At 39.1% G+C, this 24,451-nt stretch overlaps 2 protein-coding genes across 2 annotated transcripts in view; one reads left to right on the top strand and one right to left on the bottom strand.

Moving 5' to 3' along the window:
- LOC136790185 (basic salivary proline-rich protein 3-like) overlaps positions 1-8,890 on the top strand; it is a 37,911-nt gene extending 29,021 nt beyond the window's left edge. The window contains exons 3-4 of the mRNA XM_066993001.1: positions 454-1,449; positions 7,292-8,890. The gene's annotated coding sequence lies outside the window, so the exon portion shown is untranslated. The remainder of the gene's footprint in view (positions 1-453; positions 1,450-7,291) is intronic.
- Positions 8,891-11,551: 2,661 nt separating this feature from the next.
- XKR4 (XK related 4) overlaps positions 11,552-24,451 on the bottom strand; it is a 230,171-nt gene continuing 217,271 nt past the window's right edge. The window contains exon 3 of the mRNA XM_048072449.2: positions 11,552-21,856. Within this exon, the coding sequence (XP_047928406.2) occupies positions 20,910-21,856 (947 nt within the window). The 3' untranslated portion in view covers positions 11,552-20,909. The remainder of the gene's footprint in view (positions 21,857-24,451) is intronic.

Raw genomic sequence — 24,451 nt, 5'->3', positions numbered from 1 at the left:
GGCAAGCAGCCCCAGGCAAAAGCAAATCCCCAAAGAAAAACACACAAAAAAGCAAATACCGGAGACAAACAGGCCTTTAAAATAAATGAATGAACAAACAAACAAAAAAGAGAAAGCCTTAAAGGGAGACCCTTGGAAAAGTTACAAAAAAGATTGTTAAGAACAAACAATGCAATAAGGACAGGGTGAATTGCATAATGCTGCCTGATCCATCTAAGGGGAGCCTCCAGATGTTCTCTGTAACCCTCACTTAAGTACAAATTGTGAAATAGCTAGTTTGCTGTTGAGTAGCAGAGTGAGAAAATTAACACTGTCTGTAATCTAGGCAGCCAAGACAAAGCTAGAATGGTGCACAGGTATCGGGGGAACAGCACAATTACTTACTTGGTAGAATTTGCTTCAGAGCATGTTTCAAAATTAGCTCATTATTCATGACAACGTCTTCTTTCACAGGGAGACGCGAGTTGTCTCATCAAGAAAATGCAGCTGGTGGGTGCAGGAGTCAAAGCTTATTTCTCCAAAAGCATCTACTAATGCCACTGTACATTGAGACACTTTGGATATTCAGTTTGAAAAACAATGGCCACATTTTTCAGAGCTACTGAGCATTGCTGGGTCCCATCTGAGAGGACCAGAACTGCAGGCCCTGACCACCCTCCATAACGCCAGGGTAAGCTCCAGCTAAACCTTCTTTCCTGCAGACAGACATCACTGCCCAGTGACCTTTTTTGTTGCTGATTCCAGGTGGAAACAAGCATCCCTGCAGAGCACTGTGCAAGACGAGAGACTCAATAATGGACTAAGCTGGAGACAGACAGAGACAACCTGCAGTAAAGGCAGATGCTTCTGGCACCAAGCCAGTGCTCAGACGACTTTCCCCTTTTTTATTGATTTCTGCTTCCAACAATGGAGTTGATCAAATTCCAAATTGGGACTCCTATGAACTTTACAGACACAGGAAATTTAAGGTCAATACAAGATTAACTTGCTTAAAACTATGAGATAGTTTGGAGATGAACTGCAGGAGCCGTAATAATCCATTAGCTCAATTTCAATTTATTTATAAAGCTAAAGTACTTAGGCTTCTCCCTCCATACTTTGGGACATTATCATTGATCTTTCCCTCTCTAATCTGGTCTACTTGGTTAATAATGCCAGTCCTGTGAGTGCCTGTGGCATTCACACAGCAGTGGGAAACACTTCCCACGCTTATTGATGTGCTCATGGCAGTACAGTTTATGCTCACAGCACTTAACAAGAACCCAACTGAAAATAAATGGCTTGGTTATTGGAAGACCCACTAAGTACGAGCATCGCTTTGTCTTTAGTTTTGTGTGTAGCCTGTGAATGAGAAATCTTTCTATCTTGGAAAAGCCTACTGCTTACGAACAAACATGAAGTCTACGATATGCATGGTCCAGTGTGCAAGATGAATGCAATGGCACACAGGTAAAAGATGCCTGTCTGGTCTATCTGGCTCTACATGCTCTGGAGCTATGTTTTTGTCAGTAAATTGAGTTCTCTTCCCCCTTTCACAGTGAAAAGAAGCACTGGTGAGCACAAAAGAATAACATTAATGTAAACTAGTTTAAGTAGGTATTACTGTGTGAACAACCTACTTAAGAGTGTAGTGTACGTTAGAGCTCACTAGCCCCAAAACATGCCAGACAGCAGGTTTCCAACCCATCTTTACATCAAGTGCACTTTTGGTTCTGTGCTTGACCCTGGGTCTGAAGTACTCCCACAGCAAAAATATTATACAGTGTAAATACTTTCCTGCCTCAAGTATATAGCACAGAAGTCATTGAATAAATGCATTTTGTCGCTGTGCAGTATACAGGAGAACTTTCCATCTCTTGTTGGGCTTTCCAAGATTCCCATTGCGGTAGTAGGAAGGCACAGCTCCTTCCCATACACATAGGTCTCTGGGTACTTTATGAGCAGTTAATACTGCTCATATGAGCTAAGTAAAGTAGGAGAAAAAAACATTCTTGGATAATTTTGCCTAGGCATGTTTTTTTTTTTTTGTTATCAAGTCCCTATATTTAGTGTTTTGTTCGTTTGTTTGTTTGTTTGAGCATGTTTTTCTACAGGAACCATAGCCATTTCTCTCCTCTTCTAAGGCAGGAGAGGTGACAACTGTTCTGAATAAGCACCTTCAAGCAACTTTTTTTCTCTGTTTCTTTCCTTTGTTAAGAATCTATTTAAAACGTCTGCTATCTTTGCTTAGCTCAGAAAGAATTTGCTTTGCTTCTTTCATGTGGAAAGTCTACATTTAAAACATTCTGGAGGAGACTTTTGCCTGAGAGGTTAATAGTTTGCCTAGAAACATGTCAAGTAAATCCCTTTTACCCCAAGGTAACTAGTCCCACACCATGGCAGCTACCCACTCACTTAATGCTTTTTCACCTCATGAATTGTATACTTATGGGGTGTCATCAAATGACTTTACAGTGCTCAAGACTGTGGTTTTGATGTCTTCTGCCCCCTGGTTCACATGATTAGTTAAGAAATTTTTTATGAGCTTCTTTCGTTCTGGATTCTACTGGTTTCTTTGGTGGGGAGTCACAGAATTACAGGGACAGAGGATCTAGGACTCCTGTGACAGTAGGACAGTTACCATTTGTGTTGCTGGGCTGCTGCTTCCCTGTTGCACTTTGCCAAGCTACAAGCTATATGTGAAAAACAAAACCTTGAAGAATCCATCAGTCACATGTAATCACCATGTGCTGTCTGTCAAATTCAGTTACTCAACATATATATTTATATATATATATGTTTCCTCTCTTTGAACTCACGCTAATTATTAGTTGCTGCTTGATGGGTTGTTTTTCCCAGGTCTCCCTTTCTTGGTCACCTAAGAGAGGCCGAGAAGAAGCATCTAAGGAGTGGGAGCATGGCTAAGGGGCAGAAAGGCTGAGAGATTTGGGTGCTGTCCTTTGTTGCATAAACTCCAGGTGCTGCCTGGGGTGACATTGCACACCCGAATGTGGCAAAGAAGTCCAAGAGGACTATTAAGACCATTGGTAGTGCAGGCAAAGTCAGAACAACTTGTGTAATAATCTAGTAATTAAAGCACTTGTGCAGGAGGCAGGAGTAGAAGAAACTAAACCCTCCTCAACCCTAGGGGGTTTGAACACAGGAAGATCAAGGAAGTTGCTTCTTCTCTGGTGTTTTCCCAATTACCATGCTAAGGACAAGGCTCGGTGAGGCCCAAGGCCCACCTCTCCCTTGCCCATCACCCTATTGGGCTCACTGCACAGTAAATAGCGATGCTTTCAGGAGTCTGAAAGGAGAATAAAAGCAACAGAGCACCATCTCCTGTTCTCTGTGAGCAGTGGCTTTCTCAAGTAATGGAGGGGTTTCTGTCCTGGCTTTCTGCACTGTTCACTCTTTCTGTATTCATTGTGGTTGAAATGTTTCAAGAACCCCAAGAGCAGAGTCCAGAACTCTTCCCCTCGCCTAGGGAGCACCCCCACTGTCCAGCAAGCAGGGTCAGGCTCCTCTTGCTTCTCTCTCCACGGTGCTGTGGACCCCCAGGGATTAGTCAGGGAGTCTGGCCCCATGCTGGAGAGCACTTAGGCCCTGAGGGCCAAGGAGCAGGGAGGGCCCGCTGGCCTGCCCGCTGGGCAAGGGCAGCTTTTTGGGAGGTCTTCCTTCGAAACACCATTCAGGGCCCTGACCTCAGTGGCTGGAGCACCCTGCTCTGGGTGAGGTGGCCATTGGGATGTCTGGTGGTTCCTCAAGCTCCCTGCTGTGACAACACCAGTAAGATTGTCGCACCACTCCTGTGCTTAGGGATAGTGCTCCTGTGACAGTGTGGCTCATATCATAGAATAATTAATGGAGGGAAGGGTCTCTGGAGATCATCTGGCCCAACCCCTAGTCCAAGCAGGGCCAGCTTTGCTCTTGTTTGATAATGTCAGAAGCTCAAAAGATGGCATCATTCGCTGACCCACCATGGTAGAAGAGTTTTAAGAAAGACTCTAGAGCCATGGTAAAATGACCACAGTGTACTTTATTTAATGATTTTGGTACCTTGTGTTGCAATAAAATAAAAAAAATCTACAAAATCCAAATATATAAAATTTTCAAGTTTTCCTTTTAAGTTTTACAAGAAAAATCAAGTTGTAACCAAGGAAATTTGTTAGTATGAAGCACTACTTTCAACTTCATTTCATCACAAATTGCAACTTACTTAACAGACCAAAAGAACTATGGTACTGCAGTACATCAAATACTTCACACACTGTGTTCTTTACTATAGCACATGTAACCTCTGCCAGGGAGACAGCGGTCTCTAGCCAATAAAGACACTCTTCACAATCTGAACTCTAAAGGAATGTTTGTATACATGGAATCAGAATATATATATTTACAGGAAGATTTTTTTAATAACTATTTTGATTCTTCATTTCAAATAAAATACCAAATACATTTTTACAATGTTTACAAGTCAAAGCACAAGTTCAGCAATGATTATCATTCACCTCAAGTCACTGTGCTTGTACTGGGGGGATATCTACACTGCTCCATAAACACAGATGTGATCTTCCATAACTTCATTTCCGCAACGGTGACTAAGGAGTATAAGCACAGTAACAATTATTTTAGCACAATCAGTGTATAATGCAACAGTTTACAACAGAGAACTGAGAAACTATTGGTCCATTCTGTTCAATTTGCTGTTTATCTGCCAACTGTTACGTTAGTTGTTGTCACATAAATTGTGTACAAGATAAGAGTTAATTAACACAACTTGAATAGGAAAGAGCACACATTTTTTAAGGCAAATTAATAAGCAGCTTATGGTGTTTTTCATTAAACTATACCCCAACAGAACCTAAAAATAAAATGTATGTTCTGCAACTGTCAATAATTATGTCTTGTTAAGTTGTTCTCCTCTATAAATTGATCAACATGGCTTTAAACCTGGTTATTCAAAATGGAAAGAACTCCTCCCCCCCAAATCCCCAAATATAGAAAGTGCATGACTTTTTATGTGCCAAAACAAAACAAAAGGCAGCTGAGGTAGTTAGATGTAAAATGTATTTACGAAAAATAACTGAAAACTTAAATCCAGGACATATACAATAAAAATCCACCCCTTTGGAATTAATTTTATATCGTGCAACAACTTAAAACCAAGCAGGAGTCTTTATGATTTCTGAACAAAACAAGAAAATGATTTTAGTAATAATAACATAGGAATGAACACGGAATATACTACTGGAATTTGAATTTCAAGTATTTGAGTCTATTTGCATGTGCATTTTTTTTTACAGGCTTTTTGTATTGTTAGGAAGTCATTTACTTTTTATCAGGCATCACATAAGATCTGGTCTACCTCTGGGACTGCAGCTCCTGCAAGGCAGATATACATCACGAGTGCCTGAAGATGCATCACTGCCTGTGCCCAAAGACACCACCATCTCAGCTTGAGTGAACTTCTACGCACCCATCCTCCACTGAGGCCACCCGAGAGTTACAGGCCCAGGGGTCCCGTGCCTACGTCTTGTGGGGACTGATAGAATAGATGTTCTGGAGGCATGCCTGGGATGTTCCCACATGTCTGAATCCGCAGGGGACATACACATGTGATAGGGATCCCCTCTGCCAATGTTCCAGCACATTCTGTGTAAAACCCAGCCCAAGCAGGTGGCAAGGCAGAGAAATGGGGCCACCCAGTTGCACTGTCCCATGCACCATGCTCCCCGAAGAGAAGATCAGCCTGCACCTTGGACCACAGAGTATCTTCCCTTGGACCTCCCCACACTCACCCAGCACTACTGCCTATCAGGAGGCATGGTGGCCTTTTCTTATCTGGCAAGAGGGCTGGTGACCTCCCTCCTACAGCCAGGAGACTCTCTGAGGAAGTGCTGGCTTGAATCTACCCAGGATGAGCAGGGATTTGGGCCTGCACCTTGGTCCTGAAGCTCTGGCCAACAGCTCTGGCACAGAGACAGCCCTGGCTTTCCCTTCCAATTCCTGCCTGACCACAAGAGCGAGGCAGCTTTCTCTACCTAAATGCAGAGCTTGTCTGCAAGCACAAGAGGAGACTGCAGGCTCTGGAAATGAATTTCACAAATAAGCCTATTTCTAGGAGACAGGCCAAGTTGGAGATATGTTCTTCTTGTCAATAGTGGCCACCTAATTAATTCATCCCCTTATCGAATGTGCATTGTGCTGGTTCTTGTATGCCCTGCTGTTGGATCCCACTGCTGATCCCTGCAACAACACTCGCACATGCAATTTGGAGTCATGAATTCTGCTCTTGGCACCTGACTTTGAGAAAATCACAGAAAGGAGCATCAAAAAACTTATTTTTATTTTTTATTTTTGTGATCGGCCTGTGAAAACATAAGGTTTATACTTCTGACATGTGTGTATATCTTTTTTTTTTATAACTCATAAAAGAGAGAAATGTATCCACGCCTTCTTTGATGTTTGTGTTCTATTAAAAAAGGAAATCCTGAAGCTCTTTTTAAAAGTTTTTTCTTTCTTTCCTGATTTTACTTTCTAATCTTCCTGTATTTTGGTGATGATTTTCAAAAGTAATGTGTGGTTTTTCCCAACTTCATTTCTGGTGCCCAAAATGAGGAATCACTGATGTTCAAAGTGTGTTGAACCTAAAAAATAAGATGGCAGAGTAAAGCCACCAGTAGTTGCCAATTACCCTTGCACACTCTGCACATCGTGGCCTTTAATTTTTCCTACTTTTGTCACAGAACTAAGGGGAAAACTAGAGCACTGGAGTGCAGCAAGACTTCTTGGGGCAGTGTGGTATTGCAGCTTCCCCCAAAATGCTTGTCAGGGGCTCCTGCTCAGTTGCTCAGTTATATTTTTTTAGGGAGTGGGAAGAGGGGAGGGAGGGGGATTGTGGGAATCTCAGTTTCTCAGAGAAGGCAAGGCTTTATTGTTTTATGTAAATCTAAGCAGAAAAAGGTAGCCTAATTTTGGAGGGGAGAGAAGTGTTTTTCAGGCCTTCATAAAACCCAAGATGCTAAAAGGCACACCTTTGAAACAGCTGGAAAAATGTTTTTCCTCGTGTGAAACAACAGTAAAGGCAATCCTTTGTTTTTCCCTCTGCATATCAATCTACAAAGGACAGAAAACTGCAACTGGCATCTTTGAGGACTGCATTGCACCAGCTAATAAACTTGTTTCTGTTCTTAGCACTAACCTCTAAGGACTAGGCATCCAGCTTGATGTTTCAGTGTTTTTGTATTTAATTCTTCATCTAATCCTTCACTGCTTTATAACTTTTATTCGCTGCCTTTCCTTTTCACAGTGGTAGGCTACAAACACCACCCACAAGTCTCAGCACTCGAAGGCAGCATCTGCGCCAGGAAGAGGCAGACCCTCTCCCCATCACCAGGTCAGCTGGGTCAGTGGCAGCCACTGGAGAAACTGGAATGAAAGAGGATCTGCCTGTACCTGCCTGACCCTACCCTCTTGTCGTTGAGGTGCCCCTGTCCCTGCCTTGTGGGATCCAGCACTGAAGTCTGAGATGGGGTTGATTGGGATCCGAGTGCTAGATCAATTTTCACTGGTGCCAGTCGTGAAAGGTAGGATGCACAAGTGTTGGGAAGGGCTGGCGTGGCAGACTGGTGGGCGGACCAGGGGGACTCCTGCCTGAGCTTAGATTAAAATTTTGCCTCCCCAGCTTGTCACTTTTTCCCCTGCTGCCTGAAAGCCCAATGACTTAGGCTTTAGTGACATATGGATTTTTCTTGAAATTGAAACGTGTACTTTGAAGGATACTTTTTTTCATATAAAATATTAAAATATTATTAATACCTTAATAAGACATCTGAAAATTTAAACAGCTATTTAAATTTATTCTGGAACCCAGCCAGGTGTTTTGGACTCATCCAGTGACTCACGGAATTGGAAGACCTAGAAATGCTTTATTATTATTTCCAGTGGACTATTTTTTAATACAAAGCCTGATATTCCCTCCCCAGATATTTTCTTTGACTTAGCCTAATCAGAATTGCATGGACAATGACTGACACTTCACTTGGTAGTGGAGTACAAGTGAGCTGTAAAATAGTGACTGAAGAGATTCCTTAAAAATAAATGTCATCTGGATAGGCATTGTGAAATTTGAAAGCGAAATGCACACATGCTTACTCCTGGGGCTTACTGGAGTCTGTTAAAGGTGAAAGCATCTATTTGCTATGGAGGACCTTCTAGCAAGCCCTTTATGACTATAAACTGTCTATAATAAAGGCAAATCACAGTATAATGAATGCTCCTGTCCAATATGCTGGTGTAAGTGTGACTTATTGATATGTTCACCAGGCAGAATTTCTTTATCGGTCCTTTGAGAGTGCCTTTTGTTGTTGTTGTTTTATTTATTTATATTTTTGCTTAGCTGTAGACCATTCAAGAAGGTTTTGTAAGCACAACTGTACAACTGTTACCAAGTCTGAGTCTTTCAGGATCATTTGTCTCACATGAAATTGCTTTGCAAGGCTCACTAGTTTTACTAATGAGGGGTTGATGATCTGAAGAACAAACTTTGAGCTGTGTACCTTAAGAGATGAAAGGTGGAAGCATGTACAAATTAGTTAGCCTTATCTGACTGTACATTTTCATATAATGACTGGAGAGTACGCTCTTTAATTGCTACGGAGTTTATTAATGGTTTTTGTAAGAATCCATTTGGGATGTGTAGAGAGGAAAGGCTGTTCTGATGTGAATTAACTAACATTCTCCTCACACATAGCAAATTCCATAAGAACAATATACAATGAGGAAGAGCAATTAAAGATTTTTGTTTGTTTGTTTGTTTTTTATGTGTGTGTGTATCAATTTCATTTTTTTTCTTTTTTTTTTTTTGGATGGGGGGTTGTTGCTGCTGTGTCTTTTGGTTTTGTTTTATGTATTTATTTATTTATTTTGAAATAAAACAAGATTGCAGAGAGCTGCACAAAGTTTTAAAGCACAACTGCACCCTGGAAAATTACTGTAAAATCAGCACATTAAGGAACTTTGTTTATTGCATCTCAGTGGTATCCATGTCCAATGCTTGCAGTGAGAAGGTGACTCTCACATTTGCTAATGCTCTGGGTCAAATCCAGAAGTCAGACTGGGCTTTGCACGGATCTGCAGCATGACAAACAATTGTTAAATTAGCATTTGATTAAAAATGCAGGTAATGAACATGGGAACAAGAAGAGAGCCAGCTTCCATTGCTGAGATAGCCTTATACATGGAAAGGCACCTGCAGGAAAATACAGTGATGCTCATTTGTTAGAATAAACATTAGCTTGTTAATAATACACAACTCAAAGAATAGACAGCAAAATATCTGTCCCATCATGTAGAACAAATTACACAGAGGGCAGTTTGTGCCCTTGAGAATCAATTCCCATTGATTTAAAGGAACTGCAGTCCGGTTAAAGAAGAAACACAGTGGATCTGTGCTTGCTAGGAGATCTGTGCCTGCTAATCTAATGGGATCCCCAGTTCGTGGCTGTTCTGCCAGTATCTCAGAAACGAGGAATATTCAATTTCAGGTTATTATGGGCATATACCACAGCTTTTGGAATTATGAAGCAAGATGAGTCAAACAGCAAAATATGACAGCTATCTTTATTTTTTTTTCCTGTTTTGCACTGGCTAAAATGAATTCAATATTTGCACGATTAACTTGGTTTTCCTTCTCTAATTATAGAGTTTATCTCAATAGCTAGGCATTACGCAAATGAATTTTTGTGTTTTGTACTACTACCTGAGAAAAAAAAAAATCTGTGTTATAACCTGAGTGTCATCTTCTCTCAGCAGTGGGGTTTGCATATGACATGCATAAGCATAGGAAGAAAATGGAAGCAAGGAAGAAAATCAGAACAATATCTAATACATCTTGCAAACTTGTTTAAGTGGATCTTTGAAGAAATCAGAACTGTTATGACACGCTACACTTACAGATCATGCGTGAAGCTTATGGATGCCTGCACAGTGATTTCTGTTGAGAGTCAGTGTGATACTGTTTCTACTTCTAAAAAAGCAAAAAATAATAACTTATAATACAGTTGAAAGTCCTTCAGCAGTGATTTCCATGATGAGCTGAGTGACAGAATACCTGAGCATGAAGAAATACCATGAGGGCTCACCTACTCTAAAGATTCACAGCTGTTCCCTAACTATAAGGCTTTTACCATGTCATCTACTGGTTTCCATCTTTATTTTTCATCTGCTCTGCACCTTTACAAGTGCACACTCACCTCTCTCCCCACCACATATGTGCTCCTGACCTGTACATGAATGAGCAAGTTGATGTGGGGAGTTACTGAACTAAAGGAAGATGCACTTGTGAATCCACTATTAGCTTATGCATGTACTGCATTAGAAGCTGAGATCATGAAAAAATGTACAAGCACTTGAACAACACTGAGCATACAATATTCCATACACAGAAAACCCATCTTATGAGACTGTTTTATGTGATATGCTTTTTGTGGAAGCCATCTGAGATTTATCCTCTGTAAAGACCGATAAAAAGAAAAAATCTTTGACCTATAAGCTATTATAAAGATCTATGATCTCTAGATTTAACAATCATTGACATAACAACCATAAAAAATCCTTGTCTCTCAGGCCTTATTTTGAGACACTTTTTTATCTTATTGCTAATAAACATCTCCTGTCAATAGCAACAGTTATATCTATGAAGTGTCTTTTGCTGTCTCCCCGTATGTTACAGTTCGTAACATGCCTAGAGCTTTCTTAACCAACATCGTTACTAGAGAAAAGAGTAACTGCACCATAAAAAGTGTTTTGGCATTTGATTTTGTTTTTCCTGTTGAAAGACTCTACTCCTCCCTTTATTCACGGAAACAACAGGAGCAGCTTTTCCACAGTGTTTCAAAAACGCCTCTTAACCCTGACCAGAGGAATCACTTACTTCCTAGCTTTCAAGTCTTCTTGATCTCCCTGCTGAGGTTACCAGTGGATATGCTTCCACAATAAAAAAGTACATGCTGATTAGTCATCAGCTAATGTACGCATGTGTGCGTCCTCTGCAGACATTAAGTTTTTTTTTCCCTTGTGCTTCACATCAAAGTAGCTAAAATCTACTTGTATGTTAAAGGCAATGAAGAAAAAAAAAAGTTTCTCCATTCATTCACCTGGTTTCTAGTGTCCTAGTGTTATATGTTTTTTTATATAGTCATTTATCCAGGAGGAACTGTTCCACAAGAGGTATGGTCATTTCAGAAATGAAACTGGGCTGCTGTTGGGCAGAATGACTCTTTGGTTGGTAAGGAAACAGGTGACCAGAAGGGGAGTTGTCGATCCCCACCAACAGTACCTAGAGCTGTCTCAGCCCCAGCAATCCTCCTTAAATACAACTCCTGGCTCATCCAAGACAAATCAAATGGATGAATGATTCATTAGATGAACGATGAGAGCTTAGCTGGGATGAATGTTGCCTTTCTTGTAGATGTCCCTTTGCAGCGTGGGCACCACGCTGCACGCAGCTAACCAGGGTTTTCTCCCCCCTCAGCTGATTAACGTACGCTCACGGGAGCTTGATTACTATATTACAAGCCACAAATTTGCGAGATTAAAAATGTCTGTTGAATTAATTAACTGCAAATCAACCCAAGGAAAGCTTGACAAGTTCCAAGCTGTTCCAATAAAATGAAATAGGAGGAATCAATAGCAGCCACAAATATGTGACCATATGCTGGCACTGCGCAGCTATAACTGGTGGCAGTTTCTCTTTCTGCTGATAAGTGAAGGTTTCTCATTGTCTGTGCAGTGCTGTCTGAAGGCTAAACCCTGCCCAGAGCATCGTGGCAATCCCGCGGATGTCTTCCGTGAGGTATCTCCTCTGTGTGTCCCAAAGCAGGGATGCCGGAACGACGTTGGGGGAGATTAGTGGCCACTTCTGAACTCATCTGAGACAGCCACCATGGTTAGTTTTGTATCTGTCTATAAATCAGGTCCTGTGGGAAAGTTACAATAATTTCCAAGTGCTATGCTGAATGAGTGACAGAATACCTGAATGATGGTTGGGTCAGGAGTTAAGCTTCAATACAACCCGTGCTTTCATGAAGACCAATGAGCTATTTTTGTGTTCAGCAAGGGATTTGCAGAACTGGGGCTTTACACCTTTTTAAAGCTTAAAAAATGTTTATGTGTATCACACAATTGAAAACAAAAGCCTTTGGTTAACTGGCTAGTAATCTTTTCCTCAGCTTTATAAAATGTTAAATTAATTCTTATCAAACATTAGTTAAGAAACAAGCTGGGATACACAGATAATAATGCAGAATGCATACTGAAAAAAAGCAACAGTAATTAGGATTTCAGAAATAGCTCTTGTGCATTCATGGTACAAAGTGACAGAGGTATTGTTATCATCAAATGCATGCATCTGAAATTTATCTTCAGTACATAATCCATGAACCAGCAAATCTGTCCTTCTGACAGCATGTATCAGGCAACTGTATGTATGCTGGCTAACAAACACTCTTCTCAGTGTTTTTAGTCAAATTCAAGTAAACCATGCTGATTTATTACAGGTTATTTCCTTGATAAATTACTGACATCAATAACACTGATACTCAGTGAAACAAATATAACCAACATTAAATGAAACAAAGGGTTAATCAGTCCCTTTGTCATTTGCCTACATGATTTTATTTTTCTCTACTAACTGTGACAAATCCTTATTTATTTGATACAATTCTATTTTTTTTTTACTCTATTCTTTTACCAAAATATTTAAGATGATGAAACATAGCATTAGACCTTTTTCCTCCACAACTTTTCATTAAATTACTGACATAATGCATCTCAAAGTTGTTTTCAATATTGGCTGGAATGTGTTTTCCGATAATGTGCTTTTCCTTTTGCACTTATTACTTGATTACCCTTGATGATGGTGCTCCTGATGTTTTTTCTTTAGTTATAGAATTTAAATGAACTATATGATTCCTAGTAGAATCTCAGGACTCATTGTCACAACTATACACACAAATATATACATACATACATGACTATAAACACATATGTATATATATTGCATGTGTGTGTATATATACGTAAACACATCTGATACTGTAAATTTGCTCTCAAGTAAGAGCCATGATGGTACTATTTTTATTATGGGAAAAGCAAACACTGTAACAAAGAGTACTCTTTACAGCATGCTCTAAGCTGTGGACGCTTATCTTACTACTTGTGTACGTCATACCCTGTGCAATTTGCACACTACTTCATTTCATACATATTGTCCAGAGAAGCTGTGTCTACTCCACATGCATCCCTAGACTACATACAGCCAATTTGCCCTTTACTCTGCCCAAAGTGAACTTTGTTCTGCAAAAGACATGGGATCACAAGGAGAGTGCACCACGGGCTCGGGAAGCTACAGAGATGGCCACGTGGTGTAGCTCTGGTGCACGCATGAAGTCTGCCTGAGCTTCCACAAGAAACCAGGTGAACGTGGCCAGGGTAGCAGACAGTGCATTAAGAGACCTGACTGAAGGCAGCGTGTATTGATTCAGGCTTTGTCACAGTGCTAACCGTGTTCATACAGCTTTTGGTCAGGTTGGAAGGTGAGCAGAGGGATTTTGCATCTGCCCTGAATTTTTGCTGTGGACATTACTCTGGCTGGACAGGTAATGGCACTGGACATGTGCAACAACTTCAGAGTCCTCCACACTAAGGGGACTGAATACATCAAAGCACTGGAAGTATGTCTACATTGCACAGCATAGCCTTTAAGTTTTCCACAAAGAGGGAGAACAGCCTCAACACAAGAGGGAGTGAGCATGCCCTTCTCAGTAGTGCGCAGCCCTATAGCCTTCCCCTGAGAGATAGTAGATAGAGATATGAATCATTGCTAGCTGAAGAGATAACTGAGCCTGGCTCTCCCCTCAGTCTCTACTTGCCCCAAGCCTACTGCAGGAAAAGCATTTGTGAGTATTTCTGTGCAAAGCTCCATCTCATAGCACCCCAGAGGACCCCTGCCCTTCAGGTATGACAGGCTTGAAGAACCAGCTCAAAGAATACCAGCTTGAAGGATACTGGTGGGCACAGGTGGGAGACAGGAGCTGAGCTATGAAGACCAAGATGTTTCTGACCAAGGCCAGGAGCCAAATTTTAGGTGCGTGAACCTTCCACATGAAAAAATAAATAAATCAGGAGCTCTGGTTCTTGCAGTTTGGAGGATCACAGCATTAACTTGAGGCCGCTGATGTGCCTGCACTGACTCCTGGTGGTATGGCACAGCTATCTGCTCCCCGTGTGCTGTGGCTTCATCCAACCCATGCACGTGGTTTTCCTCTCTGTGGGCTCTTCGGTGCATGAGGTTGGGGAAGGACTGAGGGGCTACACCCAGCCCTTGCCACCAGAGGGCTCAAACACCCAAACACAGCCTGCGTCTTGCCCGAGCACTGCGCTACATCTCTGAGGGCTCTTCAGGACATTTGATTAGCAGATTTTCTACGGTGAGGAAATCACTTATGGGTGAATTGGATGTGGCCTTGCCTATAGAAGAACTGACTCCTCATGTAGAAAAGCTGATGGCATGCCTAGGGCTATGGCATGCCCAAAACTACAATCCAAAAGCAATTGCTTCCAAAGCTATATGAAATACAAGGCTGAAATCTACAGATACAGATGTTTGTATCCATAGCAGTCATATCTTTGTTTCTACGAATGTAGCATGTAGTTTCATTGACAAATCCATTGCATTTTTAAGCTTAACTATTCCTGGAAATGAGAGTTTTGATTAGGTTTTAGTTTTTTGGTTGTTTTTATCTTACAGTGCCCTGCATGTAGAGATTTAGATTTGACCTTAATCTTGGCTGGCCACTTATCTCACAATTTCTTGCACATATCTATCAATTCATACAGCACCTATAACTCTATTGAAATTATATGCAAGCTCCTCTCTTACATCTGTAGCATATGCAAATCACCCGCTAAATGTGCTGAAGAGGGCTTTTTTCCCCGTGCATTTTGCGTATCTGTCCTATTTGCTCCAGGATTCAGAGTAGGCACATGGCTTACTAACGAGTGTATACGACTCTCTGCATAAGAATTAGATGCTAAGCACTCAGAACAAAATATAAGTACAGGAGCCAAGCTTATGTGTTTAGGAAAAGTTCCTTTTAATGAAGGTGCTGGTCAGTAGTTGGTTTGTATAAGGATCATTGGAAACAACTGTGGTTTCATAGGCATTTCTCAGTGTCCTTAAAAGGATCACGCAATGGCAACTCAGTCAAAATGGATATATTCATAAATGTTTGAACTAAGGAGGAGAAAAGAAGAAATGTTTTGATTCATGCTGCAGTAGCACTGCTTAGTGTACATGCAATTATTCACTTGTATTTTTTTCTCATGGTCATACCAGTGTGAAAGTGAAGAAATCCCACCAAACACCTGCAGTGAGGTCAGTATGGTAAAACAGGCTTACAGATGATCCTGGTGGACTGCTCACATGCTAAAAAAGTTTTGCAAGTGATCTGTAAATCAGCGACACTATTCCTCTAACCTTGTGTGAGCAAGACCTTGTGAGGTCATCCCCATCTCTCCCATTACGAAGTCTGCTCATACCAGATGTGAGAAATCATCTTGGATGCAGATCACTCAGCAATCTGAAGCCAAGTGGAAATGACGACTGAATGTATTTCAAAAAATCACTACGTGTGAATTGCAGTAATCTGATGCTTTTTTTTTTTTTCATTCCCAGATTTAAAAGAATCTATTATAATTTTGAACTTTATCTGGTTTATCAGAGTAAAGAGGAATGGATTCAATGCTGTAATGAAAAGACCTAGCTCTATAAACAATCAAGGGAGGGTTTCATAACATAATGTCTCTGGTACATAAATGGCTGCTTGCCACTTACTCCATTTGGCTTTCTGCTGAGAGCACGGGCTTCATGCAAGCTAGTCTAATTGCTACAATTAGCAAAATTAAATGGCTTATTGTGTATTTAGACAATTCTTCCCACATTCTGCATTGTTACACTGCAGAATTAGTAATTACAGTGTTGAGCTTGTAAATTCATGGACACGTGTTGTGATTATTTTCATCACGCAACCTTTGTAGGGCCTCAACCTAACTACGCTTGTTTAGCTGGATGCACAAATGCAATTTACTCTGCTTCCCACCACGCACAGGAGCAAGAGAGGCAGCAGTAGGACCGCAGCAACCTGCTGGGGTCTTTTCCTTGGCATTGTGCAGGCAGTGCAGGGGGTGCAGAGTTAAATCACAGCATCTCAGTCACTCTGGATTACAAGACTTCAGGGGCTGAGCAGAAAAAGGACGGTGGTTTTGGGAGCTGAATCACTGGCAGAGCCAACTAAAACTCAGTACAGTGCCGTTTTTAAGGCTTCTAAGGAATTGTATGTTCAAGTCACAAATACTTAAAATTTTGTAATGTACTGTTCTAAAAATACAACAGGCTAGTTGTGGATATTTGCGGGCCAATAAAAAGTAAATGAACATGTTGGTTTTTAGAGTGATTGGGAGACCCTTTCCAAAAATAGCAGCAATTTCAGTTTGACACCACCCATTTGCTCTTTTGGAGATATAATGATATATTGATGAGACTATCATATATTAAAAAAAAAAAAGTGTTTAACAGTTCATATATTAAAAATCGCAGCTCCAAAACATTTTTAATTTTCCTCCTCTGCTTAAAACTTTACAAAATCAGGCAGCTGAGGCCTAACATTTAATTTTGGAAGGAAAATTTTCTCTAATCCCAGTGCTATAGAAATTAATTAATAGAAAATTTGTTGATTTGCCAATGACAATAGCATTTATATGCCATCAAGCCCAAATAACCCAAGCACAGAAACACTGTTCTAGCACAAGAAGCATATTTTGACTGACATAAACAAAAGTGGAAATTAGTTTTTTTTTCATTATTAAAACTGCATTAAAAAAAAGTATTGCACATATTTTCAAATAACTCTTTAAAAAAGATTATCTTAATATAGAACAAATAACACTTCTTTTAAAATAAGACAAAAAGTTTTCTTACATTTTCTTATATGTTTTCTAAATGAACATGGGTATGCATTATGTCTCCTTTACATAATTAGAGTAGCAACTACTACTTAAATTGCCTTTTATCTTTTTTTTTCCTTTTTTTTTTTTTTTTAGCATAAAAATTCACAGCTCTCAAAATTTTAGGACCAAGTCTTTAATCACATAAGTTACCTTCAGATTTGCTGGCAAATTTTTTTGGTTCATTAGGACAATGCTTACATGATATTTGCTTCTAACAAAGAGACGTGATTGCTTTTATTTACCAGAATGTAATTATGAACTTTTTAATTTTCCTGTTAATCTGTAATGGAATTTAAAAGACCTGATTTTTTTTTTCATTATTTCAAAAACAGAAGTTAATTTTTATTATTTTTTTTTGCTATTGCTGTCTTAATTGAACTTTATTGATAGACCTTAAAATTGTCTGCGTTAAAAAGAATAGTGCATATTGATTATTAACTGTCCATAAGGCCATCATGGGATTTCAGTGTGGACTATGTTTAATCTTGGCAAGCTCTATAAAAATTCTTACAGCCTTTAAGGTTACTGTTCACAGCAAAGCAAATTAGGAAACTATCCACATAGTCATCTAAGCATTAAGATTACAATGGCCGTCCTGTTCTCAGCGCAAGTATCACTGGCATTACGAACATAACATAGCAAGATTTTGGAGAACAGATTTTTGACTCTGTATAAAATGACTTCTCCCCCTTGCAGACTGCATTCAGAAGACAAGCTGTGTATGTGTACTGCCACTGTGCATGCATACTTCCACTGTGTATATGTACTGCCACGTGCGGCGCTGTGCACTCAGAACCTGCAGTAGTTTGCTTGAGATAAATTTACAAGCATTACTAAAAAAATAAAAAAAATATAAAATGATGGCAGGGTAAGGAAAGTAAATGGTAGATATTAACAAACAAATGAACCAATAATGCCTTTGTGTCCTTCCTTCCAAAACCAAATGAGAGAAAATCAAACAAAAACATCACAAACCTTCAGAAACCGTGCAGTGCAAGCACTGTTCCAGACTGTAACCCTTTAAATTCGGCATTAAGCAATGTTTCTTCAGTTCTGTTAGCCCCAACCAAAGAGCTTACAGCTCCAAGGAACAGTGAGACAGGATGAGAAGGACATCAGAAGAGGACAAGGCTTGCTGGTAGCTGTGATGTTGCCCCTCTCCCCAGGAGGTACCACAGGGACACAAGAGCCCATGTGGAGTGAGAGCACTGCCCATGGTGCCTCACTCATGTTCGCATTCCTAATTACTAAAGAAGTAGCAAACTTATAGAATGGTTTCCAAAAGAAACCCTCACATCTTGGATTACAAAGCCTACAATTTGCCTTGTTTGCAAAGGAAAACGGCAATTTCTTTGTGCGACCCAGCATTGGATTCTGGAGTGAAGGTTCTACCGAATTTGTCTGGACAAAGGATTTTCTCCCCAAATCTTTTTTTAACAGTCCTTGCAGTGGTATGTTATTATTTTTTTTTTGACAAAACACGAGAGCTTTTCTCTGTACAATCAAACACATCTGCATGGTGAGAAGGGCAATCACTTTGTACAAAGCTTTGGGTTTGAACTATCAAAGAATTATTTTATTTAAATGTGATTATAGAGGCAGCTGGCCACTGCTTAATTCGAAAATACCTAAGAAACCCTTCAAAGATGGGTGTTTTCTGATCTGCACAAAGTTCCTTCAGGCTTGCAGATTTCTGCACTTCTACAGATGTTTTGTTTTGAAGAACTCGCCCCAGCAAAGATCAACAGATACTGAACATTTCACTAATAAAAAAAGTCAACATTAAAAATGGCTAATTGAACACATACAAATAAACAAAGGTGTGTAACCTCTGCTCTTTCATAGTACAAATATTAATAACAGGAAAGACTGAAATTTACCCAGCAGCATATACAGCAGTGACTACACTGAATATACCTGACAGTGAAGATTAAAATACCAACCATCAGGTCTTCTCCATCCTGACAATGCCATTTAAAACAGTAACTCTTCAGTTCTGCTTCGATTTCCTAAAACGGATGGAAATAGTTATAGCAAATTGTTTCTTATGGAATTGCTTGGTGTCTTTACAAGCCACTTTCATTAGAAGCAGGATCCACAGTTTATGGAGTTTTCTAAAAGTACCCATGTAGGCTTTCATATGGCATTACACTGCAAAACAAATCCATAATGTGAAAACCAGGTTTGTATCAACCTGCAGAAGCTAGTTGATAAAATTCATGGACCAATTCTTAAAATCTAAGCTATAAAGAGAATGAAATGTATTAAAAGATTTGAGGTTTATAAAAAGTAACCTTTTTATATCATATTTTTACTTTACAAAAATATTGAAATAATTCATGAGTTTTTCACTCTGCACCAGCTTTAAAAAAAATACTATCAAATTTTGACTTGCACCTTTAATGCATCTGAAAGCACCATCAGGGGATACTTTTAACATAAAGGATACCATTGACTAGATTTAGGGAGGTATTTAAAACCCAAAAGCTTGCAGCAAAAGCACTCTATTACAAGAGATTCAATGTAATTTTTAGACATATCTGGAAACAAGTCTTGAACAGGCAGAAGAGGGTCTTCCACATAGCTTGGTTATATTATACTTCACTGAATATACTTACTAAGAGGTGGCTGAAAGCCTTTAAAAGACATCACTTTCACCTTGGGTGGGAATAAACAGAGCTGTCTCTACACGTTGAGAACTGGATCTCTCTTTCCTGCTTCTTGGTCTCGTACGGCTCGTGCCACTTGTTATCTGTCCCTCAGGCAATATCAGTCTTGCAGTTATACAATGTTTGGCACTAGAAGGGTATGGCATGTCACAGTCTCTTGTCACCCCTGCATACATTCACACACTGAATCATGCATTCACAGTCTTGAAACAGAAAGAAGTTTCAGTGTGTTCATCTCCTTGTGGTTTCTTCCGAAATATCTGAATGGGGTCCTTCAAAAAGTTTAGAATATGAAAACTATACTTCCCTGTTCTTTTACATATATATATTTTTTTTTGCAAATTGAACACTGAATCATGATTATCATTTAATTTACGTCACTACGTGCTAGAGCTCCTTATTTCTCCTGAAAACCATAAGTGAGCTGCATAGGATTTCTGTTAAAAGCAAGATAAAGAACTTAAATTGCAGTTAGAAAGACTTTGATATTCCACAGAAAACAAACAGTTCTGGTGGTGTCAATGTTTATGAGCTAATTAATCAGAATTTAGTTTATTTTCCATTTATAACCTTACAAAGATGATGATGTATCTTTTTAATTAAGAACTATTTTGCAAACCTATTATAACCTGAATAGTGTATTTATGGGATGTTGAAGACTATTATGCTCCTATTTTTTCGCAGAAACCAGTTTTAATGACAGCAACATTGCGTGCTACAGTTTTGTTATTTTTGAAAAGTTTTTGTTTATTTGTTTGTTTGTTTTTGCCACTGATTATGCAAATATCAATAATTCATTTCTAAAATAAAATGCACTACTGGCTAAAGTTGAAAGCTCTGGTCAGAGCCTCCCTACTGGTTTGCTTGTAAGTACTGTGCAGTCAGTTTCATAGCAGCAATGACTCATGGGTGAGTTTTCTCAGCTGGAATAACCGATCTCTATGTGCGGGTCAGTGTTTTTTGTTTGTTTGTTTGTTTTTTGAGGCTTTCAGGTGATGCTGCTGTACCAGTGTTCTGCAGACAGACTGCACACAGTGGATCAAATGATAATCATGATGGTAGCCAGACTAAGAACACTACAGCTTGCTGCTCTACTTGTAGTATGCAGTTTAGTTATCCCTACAGCCCTACCGTCAACCCTTAACTGGGACTGTAATGCCAGAGCTTCTTCAAGCTGTGTTTTTGTTTCATTTATAATGTGGTTTCATATTCCAAGCGCTCCTGGATGAGGGCATCATCTTTATACTGTAGCCGTGGAGGAGCAGGGGAACATTCAAATGCTAAGATCGCCTTCCTCAGGCTTCTGTCCAACACGTGTCTCTCCCAGGCTGGGTACCTGTTCCTGAACAGGTCGATTTTAATGACCGACTCCTCAATCCTTGGTGGCCGGGATGAAGGTGTGGACGGTGCAGTGGGTCTCACCTGAAACACAGGCACACACCCATCCCGCTCTGCAAATTTTTGATCCCGCTCGCTTGTGACACTCCGGTTGTTGGAGATGGACCGAAGAGTGTTTGTTGCCACTTCTGTGGGTAGGGTGAAGGCAGCTGCAGGGTCCTCGCAAGCACAGCTTGGCGACTGCCCAAACCTTGGTCCGTTGGGATGAAAGAAGGCATAGTACATTAGCATAAAAACAATGCCTGTTAAAAAGCTGCTGAACACTACGCACAGTGCTGGTATGGCAAATGCATCAGAGATTGGTGGAGCCTTGTACAGATACCAGAGAGCACTCAAGGCGGTGTTTTCCAAAAGGATCACAAAATAGTAAATGAAAAGCCTACAGCGTGTCCTTCCTTCCTTGACATTGAACCAGCTGAAGATATAGATTATCCCAACAACCATGTCGAAAACTATCTCCTCCCATTTGGTGATGCAAAACTCTGTCTCGCAGTGGACGATCCAGAAGGTCATGATGCACCAGTGGAGCACGATGAAGATCCCAAAGTACAGCTGGAAAACCGAGGCAAACAGAGCAAAAGTAATGACCCTTGCTGCAATGGTGAAGAAATGCCAGCAAAACTGGATTATAACAGCCATATAACTGATGGGTTTCTTGTCATCACGGGAGTCACGGAGAGCCTTCTGGTAGGAAGCCAAAGCCCAAGCCAGGGATACAAGAGATGCTGCAGCAGTAAGACCTAGGAGGAAACAGGAGATGCAGTTAAGGCATAATGAGTATGTCAGCACTTGGTTGAAACCAGTGACATCCTTGCGGATTTAAATGCACTCTTTGCTACTCAGGTTGTAAAATCTCTTCCTTCTCCTTTAGCTCAGCCAGAAATGAGAAGTGGACCTCTATTACTGAGATTTCATTGCCCTTACAAGCACACTGGCATGTCAGATACACACAAACATGAGCGGCTAGCAAACTATACTCTGAAATGCTTCCTTGGCAATTTTATGTTTGAAACAAATTCATTAATTCACAATTTTGAGCAAGTCAGAAATGGGTAACTCTGTCAACTGTGCGATTTAACAGAATCTGCTATGGTTATTGTATTAAAGAATATGATTACCTTGATTTTAGTAAGTCATTAAAGAAGTTCCATATAAAGCAACTAAGCCTTTCTAACTAATTATTAATCATTAATTACTTTTTAATTACAGTTCCATATACAGTACACTAAATCAATAAAAATGTAAGCATATATCTAAATCTTACTTAAATTAACTTAACTCCTGTTATATCAAAGTTTAATTACCTTACTTTTGCTGAGGGAAAAAAACCACGCCTATTTTGATATTTTCACCACATTTTAACAGAATCTTAATACGTAGAAAATGTCAACACTTCATTTTCTTCCAATTGGAGGTTAAATTAATTTTAGAAATGTTGGAATTTTCTACTGAATTAAAATTCTGAGTACAGATTTAATTAGTAAAGAGTTATGAATTAATGTTCATATAGCCCTTTTATCGCCCATATATCACAGAATTGCCTATTTATAAGGCCCTGGATTAAAACGTTTCTGAAATGCCTATCAAATATTTTTTATAAAAAGTATTCAATACAAAAATACTCCTCATGAGATTTTCAATCTTATTTTCATAATAATAACTCCTATTCACTTGAAAATACAAAAATAGTGAAAAATTTATTTTTACAAAAACCTTTCTGTACTTATTTTGGGTGTGTACTATTCATTCTTCCTAAAGTGAGTTTCACTGCTGTTGGTAAGTAAAAAAAAAAAAAAAATTGGTTTGCAACTGAATCTAATTTTTAAACTAATCTGTTACTTACATTCACAAGTGACAATTCCATAACCAAAAATACACATTACGTTCCCATTTAAGTGGTGATACAGTTCTAAAAATTATTCTACTGCTTAACTCATATAGCATTCTGTTGAAAGGAATAATTCTTCTTTACTAGATTATTATTTTTTATTTACTTAGGACCTGTATGAATGCTTTGGATGGAAATGAAAATTCAATCAAAATGCAGAAACTCAGCCTTTGAAATGTATTTATTATTCAAATAAAATTTTGATGAATATGCTGTATACGGAGAAAAAATGTATCAAGCTTATACTTAAAACTGGTTTATTAACAGAGCAAATTTTATAAACAGTTAATGAATGAATTCATAGACCATAAAAGATAATGACATTTCAGCTTACTTGATTTCTAAGTAGTTCCTTAACTTTGAGCTAATTAGTGAAGTAAATAAAACTGAAATGAAGAAAACATTTCTTTTGTCTGCTGTTAAAAGCTGTTTAATCATTTCAACAACCTTTGGATGTGTATGCATAGTAGTTTTCTTCCTTCTCCAATAGCTTTCTTTAGCAACTAGCTATCAAGAATATAATACTTAAATATTATAAATTTTTTGCATATTTTATAAATAAATAGTAAACTTAAACCCACATATATATTACCCTTCACTTCTGAAAAAAATAAAAATAAACCAGAAAAATGTAGATTATGGAAATGATGCCTGATTCTGAAGGAAAAAAAAAAAAAGTTTATTTATTTAAGCTATCCACCTGGCTTAATCCAGTAAGATTTTGCTCAGTAAGTAGTATGCAGGGGTTCATTGCTTTCAAGATGAATTGCTTTTGCCAATGTTTCTCCCTCAGTCACTGGCAGGGCGCTAATTATGTTGTGAGCTCCTATGAATCCATGAATTTAAAAAGCCTTTTTAAAAAAATAAGATTATAAAAATGTAAGCAGTACTACAAAACATACTTAGGATTCCATAAAACATCATCATTCTTCTTCCTACATAGATGTCTGTATGCCAAAACACTAACATTACTTCTGGAATCCTCTTTCACACCAAGAATAAGCAATCAACGAGTAAGACAGGAAGGAGACATGGTATAAATTGTATTTTCATTTCTGATGTGTACATTTGCTTTTCATGCTGGGCTGCCTTTCAGTGACCATTATCTCTGGAGACAACATTAACACCTGAAAATGTAGATTCTTGTTTTCCTGTAGGAATGCTTTAAGTATTTCTGAAAAAACACAGTTCATTTCCCTTATGAAATTAAAAGTTTGGAAAAGTAGATAAATAGGATAAAGGATAAGAGAATCTTTCAATACAATTGAACCAGTCTGAGCAAGAGCTCAACAACAGCATTATCAGCACAGAAAATAATAATGTGAGAGAGAAATCCATACATTTTCTTTGCAAATCTAACTGTAATGACCTCACACGCTCCCCCAGAGGTTAGTACAGATATCATCAGTTTTGCATTAGGAGGTGTAAAATCATTCATTAATGCGCA

Source organism: Anser cygnoides, chromosome 2 (assembly GCF_040182565.1).
Source record: "Anser cygnoides isolate HZ-2024a breed goose chromosome 2, Taihu_goose_T2T_genome, whole genome shotgun sequence".
NCBI lineage: Eukaryota > Metazoa > Chordata > Aves > Anseriformes > Anatidae > Anser > Anser cygnoides.
The sequence above is the reverse complement of the archived record's forward strand: the minus strand, read 5'-3'. Positions and strand labels throughout refer to the sequence as shown.